Here is a 19,254-nt window from a genome sequence, read left to right on the forward strand (position 1 = left end):
TTCCTCCAATCAGAGTCCAGGGTTGTGATGTTAGATTTTTATTTCCCTCTCTCTCCTCGCTAACCTTTCCTTCCCATCATCCCTTTCACTTCTCCTCCCCTGTCAAATATTAATCCACCTCCTCCTCTAAATCCTCCTCTCTCCTCCGTCACCCCCTCCCCCCGTCCGTCCATTACCAGCCCCCATAAAGCTCCTTCCTTTCTTTTCTTTCTTTCCTTTTCCTGCGTCTCTTTATTTTCCTGTGTTCGTCCCTCTGGCGTCTCCTCGGTGAAGAACAACGAGTCGACGGCAGTCTGACCGTTTATTTATAGAGCGGCAGAAATAAAGGAAGAAGACAGACGTGTGTGTGTGTGTGTGTGTGTGTGTATGTGTGGTCTGATGTCACTCGTCTCTGTGCAGTTTGACCAGCTGCTCTCTGTAAATGTCCAGTTGTCTTTGAACATATCTAACATTCATTTGTACACGCTGGTTCTGACGGAGTGTCGGACTCTTGGCTCCGTGTTTGTCGGGTCTGGTTCGCTCTCACAGGGACGATTTTCAGAAATACAGGAATCCAGATAAACTTAATGTTATTAAAGGACGGATGTTGAATCTGTTTGACAACTAAATAATCATTTTAAACATCTTTAATCAAAGTATTTGCCGGTTTCAGTTTCTCAACTGTGATGATTTGTTTCTTTTTTTGTCTCACGCGACAGCAGACGATGTGAGATGTTACAGAATATGTCAGTGTTGAACGTCACTCAGGTGTTTCAGCATCTTCAGGCTTTACGTCTGTACCGAGCTGTGAAGGCAGCACGCAGCCGTGTTTGTGACGGTCCTGCAGCTCGTCAGGGTTTCAGGACTGTTTCACATCAGACTCTGCTCAGCTGGACTCTGAGCATCGGTAACATCGTCTGAAATTTCTCGAGACTTCAGGATAATAAACTGAATTTATTCGTTGGTCGGACAAAGTGAAACATTTAAGATCCTTGACAGTGAAATGGACCTTTTCATTTTACAGACAGAAGGTTTAACTGAGAGATGATTCTCACATTAACAGATAGAAGAAACTCTGTGTCAGTCTGCGGAGCTGCTCAGGATCCGTGTCTGGTCCTCTGCACTCTGATGTCTGTCGATGTCACGTTTCCTCTCCTGATTTTACATTTTAACTAACGTTTGAATTGTGTTCATACATTCACTTTGTGCTCCTGTGTCCACAGCTGTAATTAATCATAGATTATTGATTATTGGTTTATCTGTTTGAGACATTTTTTTTACCTCTCTGATGTCAGCTCGTTAAATGTGAATTCCTGACAGGAAACTGAAGGTTTTTAGTTCGAGGACGAAACACTAATCAACATTTATCAGCATTTCTTTACATTAATTGGTCAATCAGTAGAATAATCAATGGCCTGTTTAACAATGACAGTAAATGTTAGTTGAAAGATTTTTTATAAACAACATGGTAACAATACTAACATGTTTGTTGGTGTTCAACATGTGAATAATGAACATTATGTTGACATCATTATAATAATCTTTATTTATACACCTTCACAGAAGCAGATGAGCAGCAGCGAAGTGAAGTTAAAACAAAAAGGAAAACCACTAAATGTCACTATGACAAATACAAGTCAATGCAAGAAAAACAAGAAGATAAAGAGAAAAGATAAAAGATAAAAGAATAATTTATAATTTATAATAATTTATAAAGATAAAAGAATAAAATCAAAGAAGTATGATAAGAAGCCACCATGAAAAACAGATTCAGAACAACAAAAGCACTAAAAGGACAGATGATGTGACAATAATCCAGGTTGTTCGGTGTGAAACAGTCGAACACTCAGACTGAATGAATTCGACCGTTTCTGTCTCGTCTCACTCGGTTGTGTGTTAACGGGCTCTGACTGATGGTGCGTTCATGTGCTCATAAGAGGCTCCGACATTCAAGCGTTTGTGAAACGGTGTCACGTTTATTCAGAGGAGTTTTGTTGTGGTGACAGAAAAATAGAAAGAAAATATTTTGATTGTTGTATGAAAACGACTGACATGTTTGTGTTGGAAGCTTTTTACAGTCCGATCGATGAAAACGTCTTCAGCGAACGAGCGAGAGCAGCGAGCGGCCACAGGAGCACAGATGGACTCTGGGTAGAGCCAGAGATCCCAGTGGATTGTGGGTAACACGGCTCGCTGCTGGCGTGGTGTTCTGTAACACACACACACACACACACACACACACACAATGTGTATCCATGCATGCAACAACACACACACACACACACACTCTGACACCTGAGGTCAACGTCCTGATTTAACTGATTTCAGTCTGCATGACGAGAGAAAAGGAAGGAAACAGAAATAAGGAAGAGGAAACAGAAAGCACACGAGGAAGGAAAGGATGATGGAGCATTAACCTCTTCTTGTGATGACATTTGGGTGGAGGTGTTAGATTTAACCTGCAGTCCATCAAACTGAAACACACTGTGAACATTTTTCTCCGTTTGGTCTGAAGTGAATCATTTATTTTACACTTATAATAATAATATAATCATGTTTGATTCCTTCTGTCTGAGCCGTGTTTCTTACGCAGAGCAGATACACAGAACGACCTGTTCTAGTTACTGCAGCTAATTAAATGATCAGCATTATAATGTCTTTGTTCTGTGTTGCAGAGATATCTGCTAAAGTTAGCATGCTAACCAGTTAGCCTGGCCTCTCATGGTCCAAAGGTGCTGAGTCAGCAGTGTCAACAGTAACTCTCCTAACTACACAGCTAACTGAGCTAGTAAGCTAATGGCGCTACAGTCCGCAGCAGTTAGCAGTTGCTCAGGTGATACGCTGCCCCACCTGTCTGGAGGACGACTGTGAGCAGTGGACACTTCTTGCACATCGCATCATTATTAATAATGATATTAACTAATAACAGATGACACGTCTCTACGCCCGCCCAGAACCTACAACAGCCAATGACTGACGAGACCAGTGACCCACTCTGTCTTCTCCCTCCTCTCTCCCGAGCCAATCACACTCCTGATTGATGCATCATGTAGCCAATGAGAGTTCACATCCAGTAATCTTAAATTTTAAATCAGGTTTTAGATGTTTATTTAGTTTTATGTAGTTAATGTGTTTCTCCAGATCAGCTTTTATCTGCACACAGTTTGTGTGAATGAGGAAATAAAGAAGTAGAATGAGTTTAATGTTCCTGTTACCATCAGCTGACAGGATATTCAGCATTATGAAATAGTGTTAGCATAAAGGTAGCATTAGCATAATAAAGTATGGTTAGTGAAACTAGATGAAGAAATATTATCAGTGACAGAATAAAAGTGTTTAATCACAATAATCCCACAGTGAGACGACTGTTTGATCAGAGTATTTATTCCACAGATTTGTAACATCATGTTGTAGATCGTTGTGTGAACGAGGCTTCTGTCTCTGAGTGTTGAGCTAATAAAGCTTTGTAGTTTGAATGTGTGAATGTGGAGCACGTGTATACGTGTGTGTGTGTGTGTGTTTATGAGCAAATTAATGTGATTAACGTGAGCGACTGCACACGAAGCCCTGCAGCTCTGCACACTGAGAGCAGAGGGAGTGGTCGAGCGAGGCAGAGATGAATTAGGATAAAAAGAGAGGGAGGCGAGGGGAGGAAATGGAGAGGAAGAGATGAAGACGAGCGAGCGAGGAAGGCTGAGAGGAGAGAGAGGACGGAGGGGGGATGGGTGGTGATAGAGATGGAGAGAGACGGAGGAGGAGAGCTGGGGAGCAAACGAGCAGTACTTACAGGATGGGGGAGGGGAGAGAGAGAGCTGCACTGTAAAAACATGTTGAAATAACTGCAGACAAATAAAAATGATTCAGATAAATAAATACTGGACTCTGATTGGCTGCAGGGACGTCTGACGTCTGAATATTTTCTCTCCGGGTTCTTCGGATCATCTCAGATCTGTTCAGCTGGTTCTGTGATCCACTTTAACTCTCTAACAGCTGAGCTCAACTCTTTTTTAATGCAAAACACATATATATATAAACTGTTCTATCTGCGTTCTGTTCGCTCCGACTGAACCCGTCCTGCGTTCTGTTCGCTCCGACTGAACCCGTCCTGCGTTCTGTTTGCTCCGACTGAACCCGTCCTGCGTTCTGTTCGCTCCGACTGAACCCGTCCTGTGTTCTGTGTTCCTGCTGTGAACGCTGGCTGAGGCTAATCACGTAGCATTGTTAGCTTCTGTCACTGAGCGTGTGTTCATGAACATTTGGACCGGTTCTGTTCTGGCCCTGCAGTGCCACAGGGCCGGGCTGAACTTGGTTCTGTTACCCAGCATGCACTGCTCCACATTACTCTCAGCTGTGCTCTTTGTGAAGATGAACACTGATGCTGAGCTCAACATTAGTCTGAATATGAGCTCACAGTCCAGCTGCAGCCCCGCCCACATTCACCAGTTTAAGATTTTTAACCAATCACATCACAGTTTGTTGGATCAGAGCCGCACTGAGATACACTGCAGAAGTAAACGTGAGCTGTGTGTGTGTGTGTGTGTGTGTGTGTGCGTGTGTGACTCAGGTTGTTGCAGACGTGTTAACAGCAGGTACAAACACACACCTCTTCCTGTCAGTCACTGACCTTCATCCTCACAGTAACCCTCCTCCTCCTCCTCCTCCTCCTCTTCCTCCTCTTCCTCCTCCTCCTCCTCCTCCTCTTCCTCCTCCTCCTCCTCCTCCTCCTCCTCCTCTTCCTCCTCCTCCTCCTCCTCCTCCTCCTCCTCCTCCTCCTCCTCTTCCTCCTCCTCTTCCTCCTCCTCCTCCTCCTCCTCCTCCTCCTCCTTGTATTACTGGGTAGAAGTCGTCAGCTGACTGTGGTGGAGGAGAAACACAGTACTGTATTATGTGTAGTAAAAGTAGAAAGTAGCAGCAAATACTCAGAAGTTCATGCTGTGAGTAAATGTACTCTGTTACTTTGCTTCGTTGGGGATCCGCTCAGCTGTTCGGTGGTTCTGACATTTCCTGGAAGTCCGGCTGCAGTCAGAGTCCGTCTGAAGGTTGTGGAGAGAGAAGGTCACGTGGGACATCTTGAATGTATCTACGGCAACACCCGAGGGACAAAATACTGTAAAAGCACCTCTGAGTGCTGCTGCAGAGATGAAACATTCATACAGGAAGCGGCTCCGTGTCCGCTCGCTATGTACCGTCAGCGAGGCGCTGATCCGGTATCACAGGTGTAACACCAACTCATCCTCAGCCCAGGATCTGTCAGGGCTCTGCTTTAACGTCACACACACACGATCCAGAACCTTATCACTCCCATGATCCCTCACTGCTTAGTGATGTCATCCAACTACGTCTTTTATTTTGTTTTGATTCAAAGACAGAAACCGCAGACTGAGCCTTTAATATCAGATGTAGACCAGGTTCAGATGTAGACCAGGTTTAGATGTAGACCAGGTTTAGATGTAGACCAGGTTCAGATGTAGACCAGGTTTAGATGTAGACCTGGGTCATGGTTCTTCCAGCAGCCATGTTGGTGAATTATTAATCAATCTTCCATTTCCTTCAGTGATCCATCAGCCCCTGACCTTTGACCTCTCGGACCTGGTGTGTGTGTGTGTGTGTGTGTGTGTGTGTGTGTGTCAGTCCTCCTCTCTTCTCATTTTCATATCCATCTGGTCCACTTGTTGTTTTGTTCTGAGGCTGATGATGAAGAAACTACCAGCTGCAGATCATCATCATCATCATCAGTGTGAGCAGGTCAGAGGTCGCAGCACGGGGCTCCTCGGGTTCAGATGAGTTGCTGGTTCTGGTCGTGTCCTCGCTGTGGGATGAAGATGGACCTGCAGGATCCACGACACTCACTCACACTAATGATGAGGTCAAAGGTCACGAGTGGATCAATAACCAGCTCAAACAAATGTTCTGTGAAGTGTTTCTGTTCAAATATTTCCCATCAGCCCCGGCGCCTCTCCAGAGGTGCTTTAACCTCCACAGACGTCACCGTTGTCACGGCAATAAAAGATAGTGGGCGCGTGTTCCGTCAGCTGATTGGTGGACGAGCGGCTCTTTGTCACAGAGCTTATCTGCTCACAGCACCTGTCTCTGTTTCCCATGATGCTCAGCGGCAGACGCACAGCAACACGGGCTGGATCAGAGGGTCACTGTGATGGTCTGAGGTGGGCCTGGTGGGACCCTGGAGGTGCCCGGTTAGATGAGTTCTGGACCCTGATGAAGCTGGTTAGACCACACTGAGACTGTGTTGTTGGACCCAAAAGGACCATGACTGGATCTGAATGTTAGACTCGCTTCGACCTCGATGAGACTGACTGCAGGGTCTCACAGAATCCATCGAACATTCTGGACCCTGTTAGACCCGTTTTAGTTCTTAGTAAGACCCTGTAGGGCTCTTTAGACCATGTTACGCCTTGGTGGTTCCTGATAGACTGTTAGTTCTGTTCTGGTTCTGTTGGTGCTGCAGGATATTTGTTTGGAGAAATAAAAACATTTGATCCACTTTTGGTTTTGGATGGGTTTTGGTTCCAGCAGTTTGATGAGATGATATAAAACATGTTCATGTGTGTTTGTGATGCTAGCTGTTTCCATCTGTTTCAAGTCTTTATGCTAAGCTAAGCTAATCAGGTGCAGGTGAGACATTAATATCAATAACAACATATTTACTTCAGTCTGAAGGATTCTCCCGCTGTGTCTTCAGATATTTAACAAAACTCTTTCTTATTTTGTTTTGTATTTTTATATTTATTTTAAAGATCCAGTTTGTAACAAAGAACATTTTTCAGTCAACTCGTCAAACACTTTACAATCACGGGTCGGGTCGGGTCGGGTCGGGTGCTGACCCAAAGTGCCAGATTCCTGTGGATCAGTATGATGTGAACATGTGTGTCTGTGTCTGTGTGATCTGATCTGAGAGCTGCCAGGAGAAACATGATGTCATAATGACTGAGGTTATAGTTTCATCCTGACTGACTCTGATCAGGTCTCAGATCAGTGGAGGCGTTAAAAACTGAGCGTGTAACTCTTCATCATCAGCCGTGTTCTGATGGACGTGTTGGTTCAGTGAGACGTGTGAAGACGGTTCTGATGGACGTCACTCAGCAGGTTTTATCAATGAGGACAAACTAGACGGTGAAAGACAGAATAACGTGATCAGTGACTGAAGCGTCGGAACTGATCTCAGCTTCTGATTGGTCAGAGCACAGTGACATCACCATCCACGTTCATCCGACAGCGTGAGTTCTGTAGAACCCAGACTGTGTTTGGTTCTTGTCTCTGTTATCAGAGCCTCACTGCAGCAGCTGGACTTCAGTTCCCATGATGCCTCGGGTGTGGGTGCGGCTCCGGGCTGTGACATCACTTCTGTTCACTTATTTCAAAGTAACAAACTGATGACTCACTGATGACTGATGACATCACTAATGATCAAAGCGGTCCAGTCACCTCATCAACACGAGACGATCAGCTGATGATATTTACCCTTTGAGAGGACACACGTCCTTCCAGCGATGACTGTTGGCGTCACTGTGGCGTCTACACACGAAGAAGAAAAGAAGAAGAAGAAGAAGAAGAAGAAGAAGAAGAAGAAAAAGACAACTGATCGTCAGATGAACCATCAGATGAATCAATAATGAAAGTGAGAGTTTGTTAAATGCCTTCAAACTGTCACCAGGGAGCGAGCAGTGAAATACAGCCACAGGAGAGGAAGCTGACCGTGAGCTCACCTGCCCAAAAGCTGAAAAGCATTTTTATTACTATGATAATATTTATTAGAATTATGATTATTATTTCCACACTGTACAGGAGCGTTCAGTCGTCCACATACTTCTGGCCACGTGGTGTCACTCAGCAGTCTGAGATCTGAGACTGCAGCATCACGGAGCTCGTCTGTTGGTGTTTGTCCTTCGCTCCCTCGTCTCTCCTGTTTGACTCTCCTCTGCAGAGTCAGTGTGACGCAGGGGGGGGAGGGGGGGGGAGGAGGAGGAGGGGGGGGGAGGAGGGGGGGAGGAGGAGGAGGAGAGGGGAGGAGGAGGAGGAGGGGGGAGGAGGAGGAGGAGAGGGGAGGAGGAGGAGGAGGGGGGAGGAGGAGGAGGAGAGGGGAGGAGGAGGAGGAGGAGGGGGAGAGGGGAGGAGGGGGAGAGGGGAGGAGGAGAGGGGAGGAGGGGGAGAGGGCACAGAGGGACACGATCGCTGCAGTCTGACCACAGGGAAACAGAGCTGCAGGGGCCCAGGCTATGCTAAGCTAACCAGCTAGCTGCCGTGCTAAATGCCCATCCTCTGCTGCTTTTCACTCCACTTATTTAGTAACTTCAGTAACTAGTTACTTTACAGATTACTTCCTGCATCAGAGCCAAAGAGCCACATGTTTAAATGAATGTATTTGATCATCATTGATTGTGATCATCAGAAAAATGATGAATATCACTTCTGATGATAATACATGTAAATATACATTATGATGTATTTTCACTTTTGATACTTGAGTGCTTTTAAAATCTGACGCTGATTGAAGTCAGTGCTAACATCAAGACGGGGGTCTGGACTCACATGGTCGGGTAAAACAGATATCTGTCCCCTCGATAACTTATATCAATCCAAGCAAATGATTTGGATTGTGTAATAATACATATTGAACACACTGGTGTTAATTAAAGACACAGAAGTCTTTCAGGTTTGTACAGGTCAGTGCCCCCCATCCATATGCAGAATAGTGGTTTGGTCCACTCATCCTGCTCCTGACACTGTTAGCTCAGTACCAGAACCAGTACCAGTGTCTGGAGTGTCTCTGGGAGTGTTGGAGGTGCAGACAGATGACATTTCTCTGCTGAGCTCCGTCTAGAGGTAAGATCTTTAGCCCGAGCCCGAGCCCGAGCCCGACCCGGCCCGAAATTCGGGTCGGGTCGGGCCTAAGATGTCAATCATTACGTTCGGGTCGGGTCGGGTCGGGCTTCTCTCTCGCTGACTTTTTTTTAAATAAATATATGTTTATGAAAATGTATACTAAAACGATGTGTGGATACTAAACTAAGGAATACTTGTTGTAAATAAATAATTTGGATAAAACAGAGAGGGCGGCGCTGTAAGGTAATTGCTATATAACTACTACTTAACAGGAGGCGCAGAGCAAGAGCACGCTTTGCGCACGGCTTTGCGGACATTTCGTGAACGTAAAATACTATGGGATAAATTGAAATTTCGGGTTTGCTTCGGGCTCGGGCCTGCAAATCAAGTTAATTGGTCGGGCTCGGGCTGGGTCGGGCTTTAATGCCTGCGGGCCTGGGTCGGGTCGGGCTGGATTTTTTAGGCCCGATCTTACCTCTAGCTCCGTCAGGGCTACATCAGGTAGTGTTTCTGCTTAAAATGGCTTCCTGTTGTCATCTATAAGCAACCCAACATGTGGGAACTATCCGGGTTCTGTCACCACAAACATGCTGTCAAATATCTGTCGGTCTCCTCGGACACGTCCAGTGGAGTCACATCTACAAATGTTGAAACGCCGCGCCATCGTTCCTCCGACACGTCGAGCTTGTGTTTGACATGAGTTATAATGGAGATAAGAGGCTAATGTTAGCTCATTAGCATGCTAGCTTGTGTTTGACATGAGTTATAATGGAGATAAGAGGCTAATGTTAGCTCGTTAGCATGCTAGCTTGTGTTTTACATGAGTTGTGATAGACGTGGGAGGCTAACGTTAGCCTGGATATAGACTTCTGTATTCGTGTTTCAGCTCGTCTACCTGTCGCTGCGTCTGTCTACCTACACACCTGTCTGTCTCCACCCACCTGTCTCCACCCGTCTGTCTCCACCTACCTGTCTCCACCCGTCTGTCTCCACCTACCTGTCTCCACCCGTCTGTCTCCACCTACCTGTCTCCACCCGTCTGTCTCCACCTACCTGTCTCCACCCGTCTGTCTCCACCCACCTGTCTCCACCCGACTATAGACGTCAGATTATTGATGAACCATGATGTCATCAACAAACCTGCCTCAGATCTGTTAGAAAAATTAAAGACTGTCGATACACACACAAACACACACACACACACACACACACACACACACACTAACACACCCGTCCCTATTAACATTAACAGAAATCCAATCAGTGTAACTGGAAACTGTTTACCTTCATCGAGCACTTGCTTCTGTCTGCCTCACCTGCTGACTGTCTGCTGACCTCACCTGTCTGTCTGCTGACCTCACCTGTCTGCTTGGCTTTGGTTTCGTCTTGAAGGATTTTTTTCATTTGAATGAAACTTTATTGCTCGACATGACAGAACATTGACATTAACATCGTCTGGTCAGTTTTCATAGACTTACATGAACTCACCTCGTCTCTGTCTCAGGCTGTGCTGACGAACATGTCGATGGTTTCAGCTCCGCCTGTCTTAATGAAGCAGCTCACGTTTACTTCTGAGGGATGTAAAACACGACTGTTTCTGAGAGCGACTGAAGCTTTCTGGAGTTTGTTTGTGGGAGAAATCTTTCCACAAGACGTCTGAGACTTTCAGGAAGAAACCGACTGTAGTGAAGTTGAAACAGTCGGAGGAGTTTTATTTGAATGAAGTTGAGTGAAGATGCTGCTGACGTGTTTCCTGTGTGTCTGATGCGTCACATGACGTCCTGACGTGTTTCCTGTGTGTCTGATGCGTCACATGACGTCCTGACGTGTTTCCTGTGTGTCTGATGCGTCACATGACGTCCTGACGTGTTTCCTGTGTGTCTGATGCATCACATGACGTCCTGACGTGTTTCCTGTGTGTCTGCAGGCTAAGGACAGCGATGACGATGAGGAGGTGGTGCAGGTCGACAGGGACCACTTCATGGACGAGTTCTTCGAGCAGGTGAGATCTTACGCAGGTTCTCCAGGTCACTACAAAATGTTTCATGTGCATGAAAATGACTGATCAGATGTTTACTCCTGTCAGAGACCGCTGTTCTGTGGAGGCCGGGTGAACATCTGAGTCTGCAGAATCAACTTTACTATTTAAAGTCGGGAGAAAATTGCAGGTGTTTTCTGAACGACAGCCGACATAAACGAATATATGAAATGTTTAAAAGACGCAAGAACATCTGACCAGTTCACAGGGCAGAGGCACTTTTACAGCTCTGATATTTAATGTGTGATCAAATCTTTTAATGGATTTACAAAAGAAAAATCAATTTCATTTAATCATTAAATTCATTCCCGTATATTTATTGATCTGCTTCTTTATGATGCATCACAAGTAAAAACCCTCCAGCCGTCCTGATGTGTGACGAGCTTCAGATCAGCTGCTGTTCATTTCACTTAGAGACGAGACGTAGAGATTATCTGTAATCTGAGCAGAGATCAGATTGAAGTGATCCGTGGCAGCGACAGACATCTGAACATCTGACTGTGTGCAGACGATGATGCTCCTGATGTCGCCTCCTTCAGACCTCCTTCACTCTCTGAAGCCGTTAACCGCCGGAGCTTCAGGACCGTCGAGGTTTCCGGTTTATTACGATGAATCCTGTCGTCTCAGGAGGATGAAGGTGGTGACGAGGCGGACAGTCGGGCCTGAACTCTGCTCACGGAGAATCGATCTTAACGAGCTCGTCATGAATCAGCAGCAGCATCAAACTCACAACCAGTTGGTTAAGACCAGAACACTGACAGCCTGCTGAGTTTATATTCTGTAAACTTCATGTCGTCACCTCGTAAACACAATAACTCAGCTGAAGTCCAGAAAACAACGTGGAAGTAACTAAGTACAGCTGCTCAGATTACTGTCAATAAATCACTTTTTCAGGTACTGAAGTAGTTTACTGATGTTACTTCTGGAATCTCAGTCGGCTCATTGTTCCTGTCGGCAGCTCAAATCTTCCATCTGATGGAATCATAAACTGTGTTTACCAGCAGCAGAACTAGAGTAAAGAATGTGTCGTAGAATCACTTCCTGTCTGACTGACAGGAGCCTCAATATTATAGCTCTAAATATTTAAATATCTTCATAAGCAGCTCATTAACGTTACAACTGGAAACAACATGGTGACAATTTGCTGATATTAATCATCAGTAACATAAATATAATGACTCGCTGCATGAAGACGAGTAACAACAGACACTTCACTGTGTTATCATTTACATTTATATCACAATACACAGTCTCATGTCAGGACCACATCACAGCTTTATATTCTAAATCTGCACACACACACACACACACACACACACACACACACACACACACACACCTGAGGGCAGGAAGCTTCACAGCTGATCATCATCTCATGTGTTTGAAAGACAAAAACAACACAGACTCTGAGAACCAGCTGATCATCAGAGCGTCGATCATCATGAGCTGGTGACCAGCAGGACCAGCATGTTGTGTTTCAGCACTGAAACACAACATGCTGGTCTGGTTTCTCCAACAGGGCGTGAACCTCAGAGGACCAGTGTCCAATCAGTGTCCATCACACAGCGACTGTCAACATACTGTTGTCATGGAGACGATGTGGACACGAGACGGTTAACATCAATCTGTTAGCATGCTAATGTTAGCATTTAGCTCACAGCACCACATGGCTGTCGCCTCGTTCAGGAAACAGTTGCATTACTTTCACTGGATCATGAATGTTGTGCATCACAAGGATAATAACAAGAATCAGATGTTCTGCTCAAAACTGTTTCCTGTGATGACATCACTGTGTGTGTGTGTGTGTGTGTGTGTGTGTGTGCGTCTGTGTGTGTATATGTGTGTGTGTGTGTGTGTGTGTGTGTGTGTGTGTGTGTGTGTGTGTGTGTGCGTGCAGGTTGAAGAGATCAGAGGCTGTATAGAAAAGCTGTCGGAGGATGTGGAGCAGGTCAAGAAGCAGCACAGCGCCATCCTGGCCGCACCCAACCCTGACGAAAGTAAGACGCACACACGTCTGTATAATTAATGATCTGGTGATGTCATCAGTTTCTGATCCAGCAGGTTTTATATTTGTAAAAATGATCTAAATATTTGTGACATCATCACAATGTAAAGTCTGTGGGCCCAGTGGGACCTGGTGGGCGGAGCCAGCATGGGACAAACTCTACTGACATATTCAATGAGCCACATAACCAGGAAGTAAACACAGAAGAAGAACTCTCTGACGCCATCTTTTATCTGGTTTTTACTTCTTCTACAAATCTGTGACTAAAACTGGAGCTGCAAACATCAGACTCAAGAGCTTTGAGTGGTCAGTAGACCGGAAAAGCGCTGTAAAAATGCAGGTCTATTTGTATGATGGCAGTTTTGGCATTATTGATCATACAGAAGGCAAAAAGATCGTCCATCTATTGATCTGATATGGAGAGATTGTTTTTTTGTTTATAGTCGCGACTTTCCAGATTGTCGTTGCTAATAAACCATCTGGCGCATCAAGTTTTAGTGGCACAGCTTCTAAAATTCATCGCTAAGTCATGAAACTAATGTACAGACATAAAAATGAAACATTTTTGAATCGAGTCGTGATGTAGGCTTCATGTTACAGCAGATGGATGTGTAGACATGAACAAACGAGAATGCTGCAGCTTTGTGATGTTGACATGTTGTTTGAACGCTTTCAGACTGTAGATCAGATCAGACTGATGCTGCTGCAGCTCACTGATGCTGCTGCAGCTCACTGATGCTGCTGCAGCTCACTGATGCTGCTGCAGCTCACTGATGATGCTGCAGCTCACTGATGCTGCAGCTCACTGATGATGCTGCAGCTCACTGATGAAGCTGCAGCTCACTGATGCTGCTGCAGCTCACTGATGCTGCTGCAGCTCACTGATGATGATGCAGCTCACTGATGCTGCTGCAGCTCACTGATGATGCTGCAGCTCACTGATGATGCTGCAGCTCACTGATGCTGCAGCTCACTGATGCTGCTGCAGCTCACTGATGCTGCTGCAGCTCACTGATGCTGCTGCAGCTCACTGATGCTGCTGCAGCTCACTGATGCTGCAGCTCACTGATGCTGCTGCAGCTCACTGATGCTGCTGCAGCTCACTGATGATGCTGCAGCTCACTGATGATGCTGCAGCTCACTGATGCTGCTGCAGCTCACTGATGATGCTGCAGCTCACTGATGAAGCTGCAGCTCACTGATGATGCTGCAGCTCACTGATGATGCTGCAGCTCACTGATGCTGCTGCAGCTCACTGATGCTGCTGCAGCTCACTGTCTGAGTGTCTGATGAGCCCGTTGGCGAGTGTCCATCAGTCGCCTCCTCCTGACATGTTGGGATAAAATCCAGAATCTGTGCTGTTTGGGGAGCGAGCTGCGGTGCGTTCACCGTGACCCCGCCGCACTGTGACTCAGCAGGAATGAGTCAATGTCAGCGCTGCAGCCCAAAGCCAAGTCTGTGCTGTCAGCAGCGCTGTGCTGTAAAGAACTGGCCTCAAAACGGGTTTTTCATCAGATCCAGGAAGAGACGGAACCATCAGGGTTCAACACCAGGTCTCACCTGCAGATCACCTCCTGCTGTTGTTCCTCACACTTCAGACTGATCGATGCTGATTGTGTGAACAAACATCAGGTTAGAAATCACAGATAAAGATAAAGATGCTGGTTAACAAGTGGAAACAGAAGAAATGGAGAGAAGAGAGATTGTCGGCTCGTATCGCGTCACATACGTTTCATCTGTCTTTTATTTTGAAATCTTTCCACAGATTCCTGTTTGTCCTGCATGTTGTCAGGGTTCATTTCTCATCAGCATGTTGATGTTTTCTGTTCTGTTGTTGCACGATCAATGATTTTATCTTTTCTGTTGTTGTCCATCCTTTCCTTCTTTGATTTTTTCCTCCCATGTCTTCTTCCTGTTTCTTGTGGTGTTTATTTCTCCTCCTCCTCCTCCTCCTCCTCCTCCTCCTCCTCCTCCTCCTCCTCCTCTCTGTCAGTCTCTGCTGTGTCTCTGTTGCATGCTGCCGTGTCTCCTCTTCCTCTGGTTGAAGTGCTTAAACTGCATGCAGTCCAGTTAAGCTGAGAGGAGATGAGGAGGTTAACTCCTGAGGACATGTGAGTCACATCTGTCTGATTAATGTCATTATTTCTTCTCTTTCCTTATGAGTGTGAAAATGTGAAAAATAAACATTACACAATGTTATAATCTCATTAAAATGTTCTTTATTCATCCTGTTTAGGCATTAAACTCACAAAGTTGAAAACTGATATAAAAATAAAAAACCCTCCTGTTCTTATCTGGAGGACTTTTATTTTGAAACATGCAGGAAGTCATTAACGTTTGACTGTGATCATCACATTAAAGCAGGTGTTTTAGCTGCTGATAATTGATGCTGAAGATAACCAGCAGTCAGATGCTGCAGTTTGAGGTTTGAGGGTTCTGGTGAGTTCTGGACGAAGGCGTCCGCAGCGCGCTCTGACCGCAGGACGGATCAGTGTTGGGTTCAGACTTCACTTCCTGTTAAAGTGAGTCGGCGCTGCGACTCTTCTTCTCCCCTCCGGTGAAAACATGTCGCTTCCTCTCGTCTTCTCCTGCTCAGTTCTGGGTCAGCGCTGCCAACACACCGTCATACAAGATGCATCCCAGTGTTCCTGCCTGAATAATGCATGCTGGGAGTTGTAGTGAGAGTGGAGGGGCACAGGTGTAGTTCTGCTGCCAAACAACAGCCATTCAGAAAGACGGTGATCCTCTTCCTCCTCTCATTGGCTGTCCTCACTGTCAGTCAACCTGGAAAGCTCTGACTTTCAGTTCTGTCTCCATTGAAACAAAACAGTTAATATTTCTGCTGCAATTATTGGAAACTTAGACTGAAGACTCAGATCGTCATCGATCGTTATCGGCCTTGTTCATGTTAATTAATTAACGAAGGTGCTCCACCAATCAGAACGCAGACTGCAGCTGCTCTGAGTCGACAAAATAAAAGATGGTGGGCAAAATAAAAGCCTCTCCGAGACAGAAGTGATGTTGTCGTGAAATACTCGTGACAGAGAAATACTCGGATACTTTACTGAGGTAAAAGTATAAATACTGCAGTTTATACAAACATGGAGGACTAAAAGATCCATTAATTAATAAATGACTCAATAAATGCATTTTATAAACCATTGAGATGATATTTCTCTTTTAATTTGCTCCAGTATTTAATAACGTCTATTATTTATTTTAATTTTGCATTTTATTGATTCATTCTAAATGTTTTAATTAATAATAATCACATATTTATTTTCCGCAGACTTCACATTTCTGCTCCATCATAAGGACGACTTGATGCATCTAAAATAAATTCAAGATTCAATGAATCATTTATAAAATTATATTGAAAATATTTTTGTTCCTGTATTAATTCCTATTTAATTTTAATTTCCTAATTAAAAAATATAAAACATTTCTACATCTGTTATTTCTAGGAAGTAGAACATGAACACAACACATTTAAAATGAATGAATTCATTAAAAAATGAAAAGTGGGAACTAAATAAATAGAAACAATTAATTAAAGGTACATAAATGTATGTCACATTTTATTAAGTAATTGATTCCTACGTCTATTTCAAATATTATTTTGGAGCATTTTATTCACTCTGTGGCGTCGCAGCAGAAACACTGCAGCTTGTTTCAGAACTGAACCTCGTCAACACGTGTTGAGGAGAACGTTGTGTTTTATACATCAATTTCTGACATTCGTACAAATGAAGTCCATGAAATTTGAATCCTGCAGACAGTTTAACAAACAAGAAGCTTTGTTCTCAAATACAAAAACAAAAGCAGAATTATTAGATCTTCACATGAAGATTTCAACATATGACTGCGATGCAGAGACCGTGTGCTGGTTCTACTGGGACGGGTCCGGTGCCGGTTTCCATTTGTGTCCTGTTCTTAAACTGACGTAACAGAACGGTCTTTACATCGTACTCTCCCTCCTCACAGAAATCTGTTCTATAAATAAACCAGAACAGTTCATGTGTGCTGCGGTTGTTGAGTGTTAGCGTTAGCATCAGATGCTAATAAAAGCTCCGGAGACGAGGCGGTCAGACGGAGAGCAGCGTGAGTCAGAGGTGGAGGAGGCTGGACGGCACTGCAGCGCTCGTAAATCTGACTGCACTGCTGCAGCACACACACACACACACACACACACACACACACACACACACACACACACACAGTTGCCCTCCTCCAACATGGCTGACATGATATGATGTCACTGACTTCTCGTCCTCTTCAGTTTCTTGCTGATTCTTCACGTTCTGAACAAAAGATTTTAAACACAAAATGCTTCTCACTTTACAATTTACAGGTAAAAAGATTCAAGTTTATATTTACATATTTGTTGAGTATTGGAGTGTTTCTGGGTTCAGTTTCCAGCTGGTGACGTCCTGATGTCATCAGATCATCAGACAGATTTATGATTCTGTCAGTAAAGTTACCAAAGTTTGAATATTAAAGCAAAACAAACAAACACAGCTTAGAAATCAACGAGAGATAAAATAATATTTTGTGTTTTTTCCCTTTGTTCGGTATTTTAAAGGTTCTCGTTAAGAGTTTTAAAGCTCCCCTCTCCCACAGGAAACACTGCTCCTGAACGCCTCATCAGACATTTGCTTAACTTATGCAGTTTGTCACCGAAGAATTCATTTTAGTGAAACTGCTTTGTTGCCGGCTCAGACGTGTGTGAGCTGACCAATCAGAGTGCACGGTGTATTCAGGAGGGGAGGGGCCTAATGTCCGAGAGGTTCATATATGTTATCTGATTAAATATGAGCTAATAAGTCGCCTCTGTAAGACCTGCGTGATGACAGGTGATACACAGTGATACATGTTTAAATGTCCTAACAAACTGTCTGTTTCTCTGCAGAGACCAAGCAGGAGTTGGAGGACCTCACAGCTGACATCAAGAAGACAGCCAATAAAGTTCGCTCAAAATTAAAAGGTACGACCTCAGAAACATCCTCACAATGTTTTCTACAGTGAAACATTCACAGAACACCAAATACAACACAGATCAGATCAGATCACGTCCTGCTGATGGTGGGAAAAAGTTTGGTGATGGATCAGTCGGAGGTCACGAGGTCACAGCAGGACTCAGACGTCTGCAGTCGGATATTATTCATCAGGTCCGTGTGATAAACAATTAGACTGAGGCCTGAAGCTGAACGTCTCAATCAACCTGTACAACCCGTCCATCACTGAGACAAACAGACTCCATGTTTCTACTCAAAGACAGAAAGAAGTTCATGTAGAACATTTGCTGAATGAACAAGAAGGTCCAAATACTGCAGAATGAGTCAGAGACAGAGTTTCACAGAGTTTATGAAGTGTCTCCAACTCAACAACTCACTAAACTGACACATTTGTTAAGGGAGTCTGGTGAAATTGTGGTTGATAGTTGGCTTCATGTATTACATTTTGAGGGCATCAATGATTTAGTTTCTGAGAGAACTCTTAAATTGTGTGATTTTCTAATGGAGTCTGGCAGGTTGTAGCGGTTCATCATGTTTCTCTGCAGGGAGGCAGGACGTTATCATGCCAACATTACAGAGCAGGTGAACCTCGACCGCCCTCCATGTTCTCTGATATTATCTGAACGAGCTCTTTTATTGGAAGGTTTACGGTATTCAGACAGGAGGACAGTCGACCTTCAGCAGCAGAAGAAGAAAATATTCAGAAACAGCCACCGTGATTTATCAGGCTGTAATCACACAGACAGCTACACACACACACACACACACACACACACACATACACACACACATACACACACACTGTTGGTTCATGCTGAAGGTTCAAGGACATCGCTGCTTTAATGTGAACAGCCAGAGGTTTGACTACACACACACACACACACACACGCCTGCAGACACATGTGCACACAAATAAACACATATAACATCAACACACGTGTGACTTACACACAGATGCACACACGCACGCACACACACACACGCACGTACACACACAGACACACACAGACACACACACACACACAGACTGTACATATGCGATCTGAGAATAGCAGTGATGGTGGAGATAAAGCTATAATTGGAAACCCCACGAGGCCTGAGTGTTATTGTCCTGTCTCACACACACACAGACACACACACACGCAGACACACACACACACAGACACGCACACACATACACACAGACACACACACACAGACACACACTTTGCAGCATGTTTCTTACTGTAGCCGTGTCGTCCCTGGAGGCGTGGCGGTGGCGGTGGCGGTGGTGGCGGGCATGTTGGAGCAAACAGGCTCCGCCCACAGCTCAGACTGACTTCAGGAAGATGAGAGAGGATTGTAATAAACCAATGCTCTTAATTAACCTTAATGAA

At 44.7% G+C, this 19,254-nt stretch overlaps 1 protein-coding gene across 1 annotated transcript in view; it reads left to right on the top strand.

Moving 5' to 3' along the window:
• stx1b (syntaxin 1B) overlaps positions 1-19,254 on the top strand; it is a 49,440-nt gene that overhangs the window by 14,182 nt on the left and 16,004 nt on the right. The window contains exons 2-4 of the mRNA XM_037090343.1: positions 10,748-10,822; positions 12,756-12,855; positions 17,773-17,847. Coding sequence (XP_036946238.1) covers positions 10,748-10,822; positions 12,756-12,855; positions 17,773-17,847 — 250 coding nt within the window. The remainder of the gene's footprint in view (positions 1-10,747; positions 10,823-12,755; positions 12,856-17,772; positions 17,848-19,254) is intronic.

This window comes from Acanthopagrus latus, chromosome 23, assembly GCF_904848185.1.
Source record: "Acanthopagrus latus isolate v.2019 chromosome 23, fAcaLat1.1, whole genome shotgun sequence".
In the NCBI taxonomy this organism is placed as follows: Eukaryota; Metazoa; Chordata; class Actinopteri; order Spariformes; family Sparidae; genus Acanthopagrus; species Acanthopagrus latus.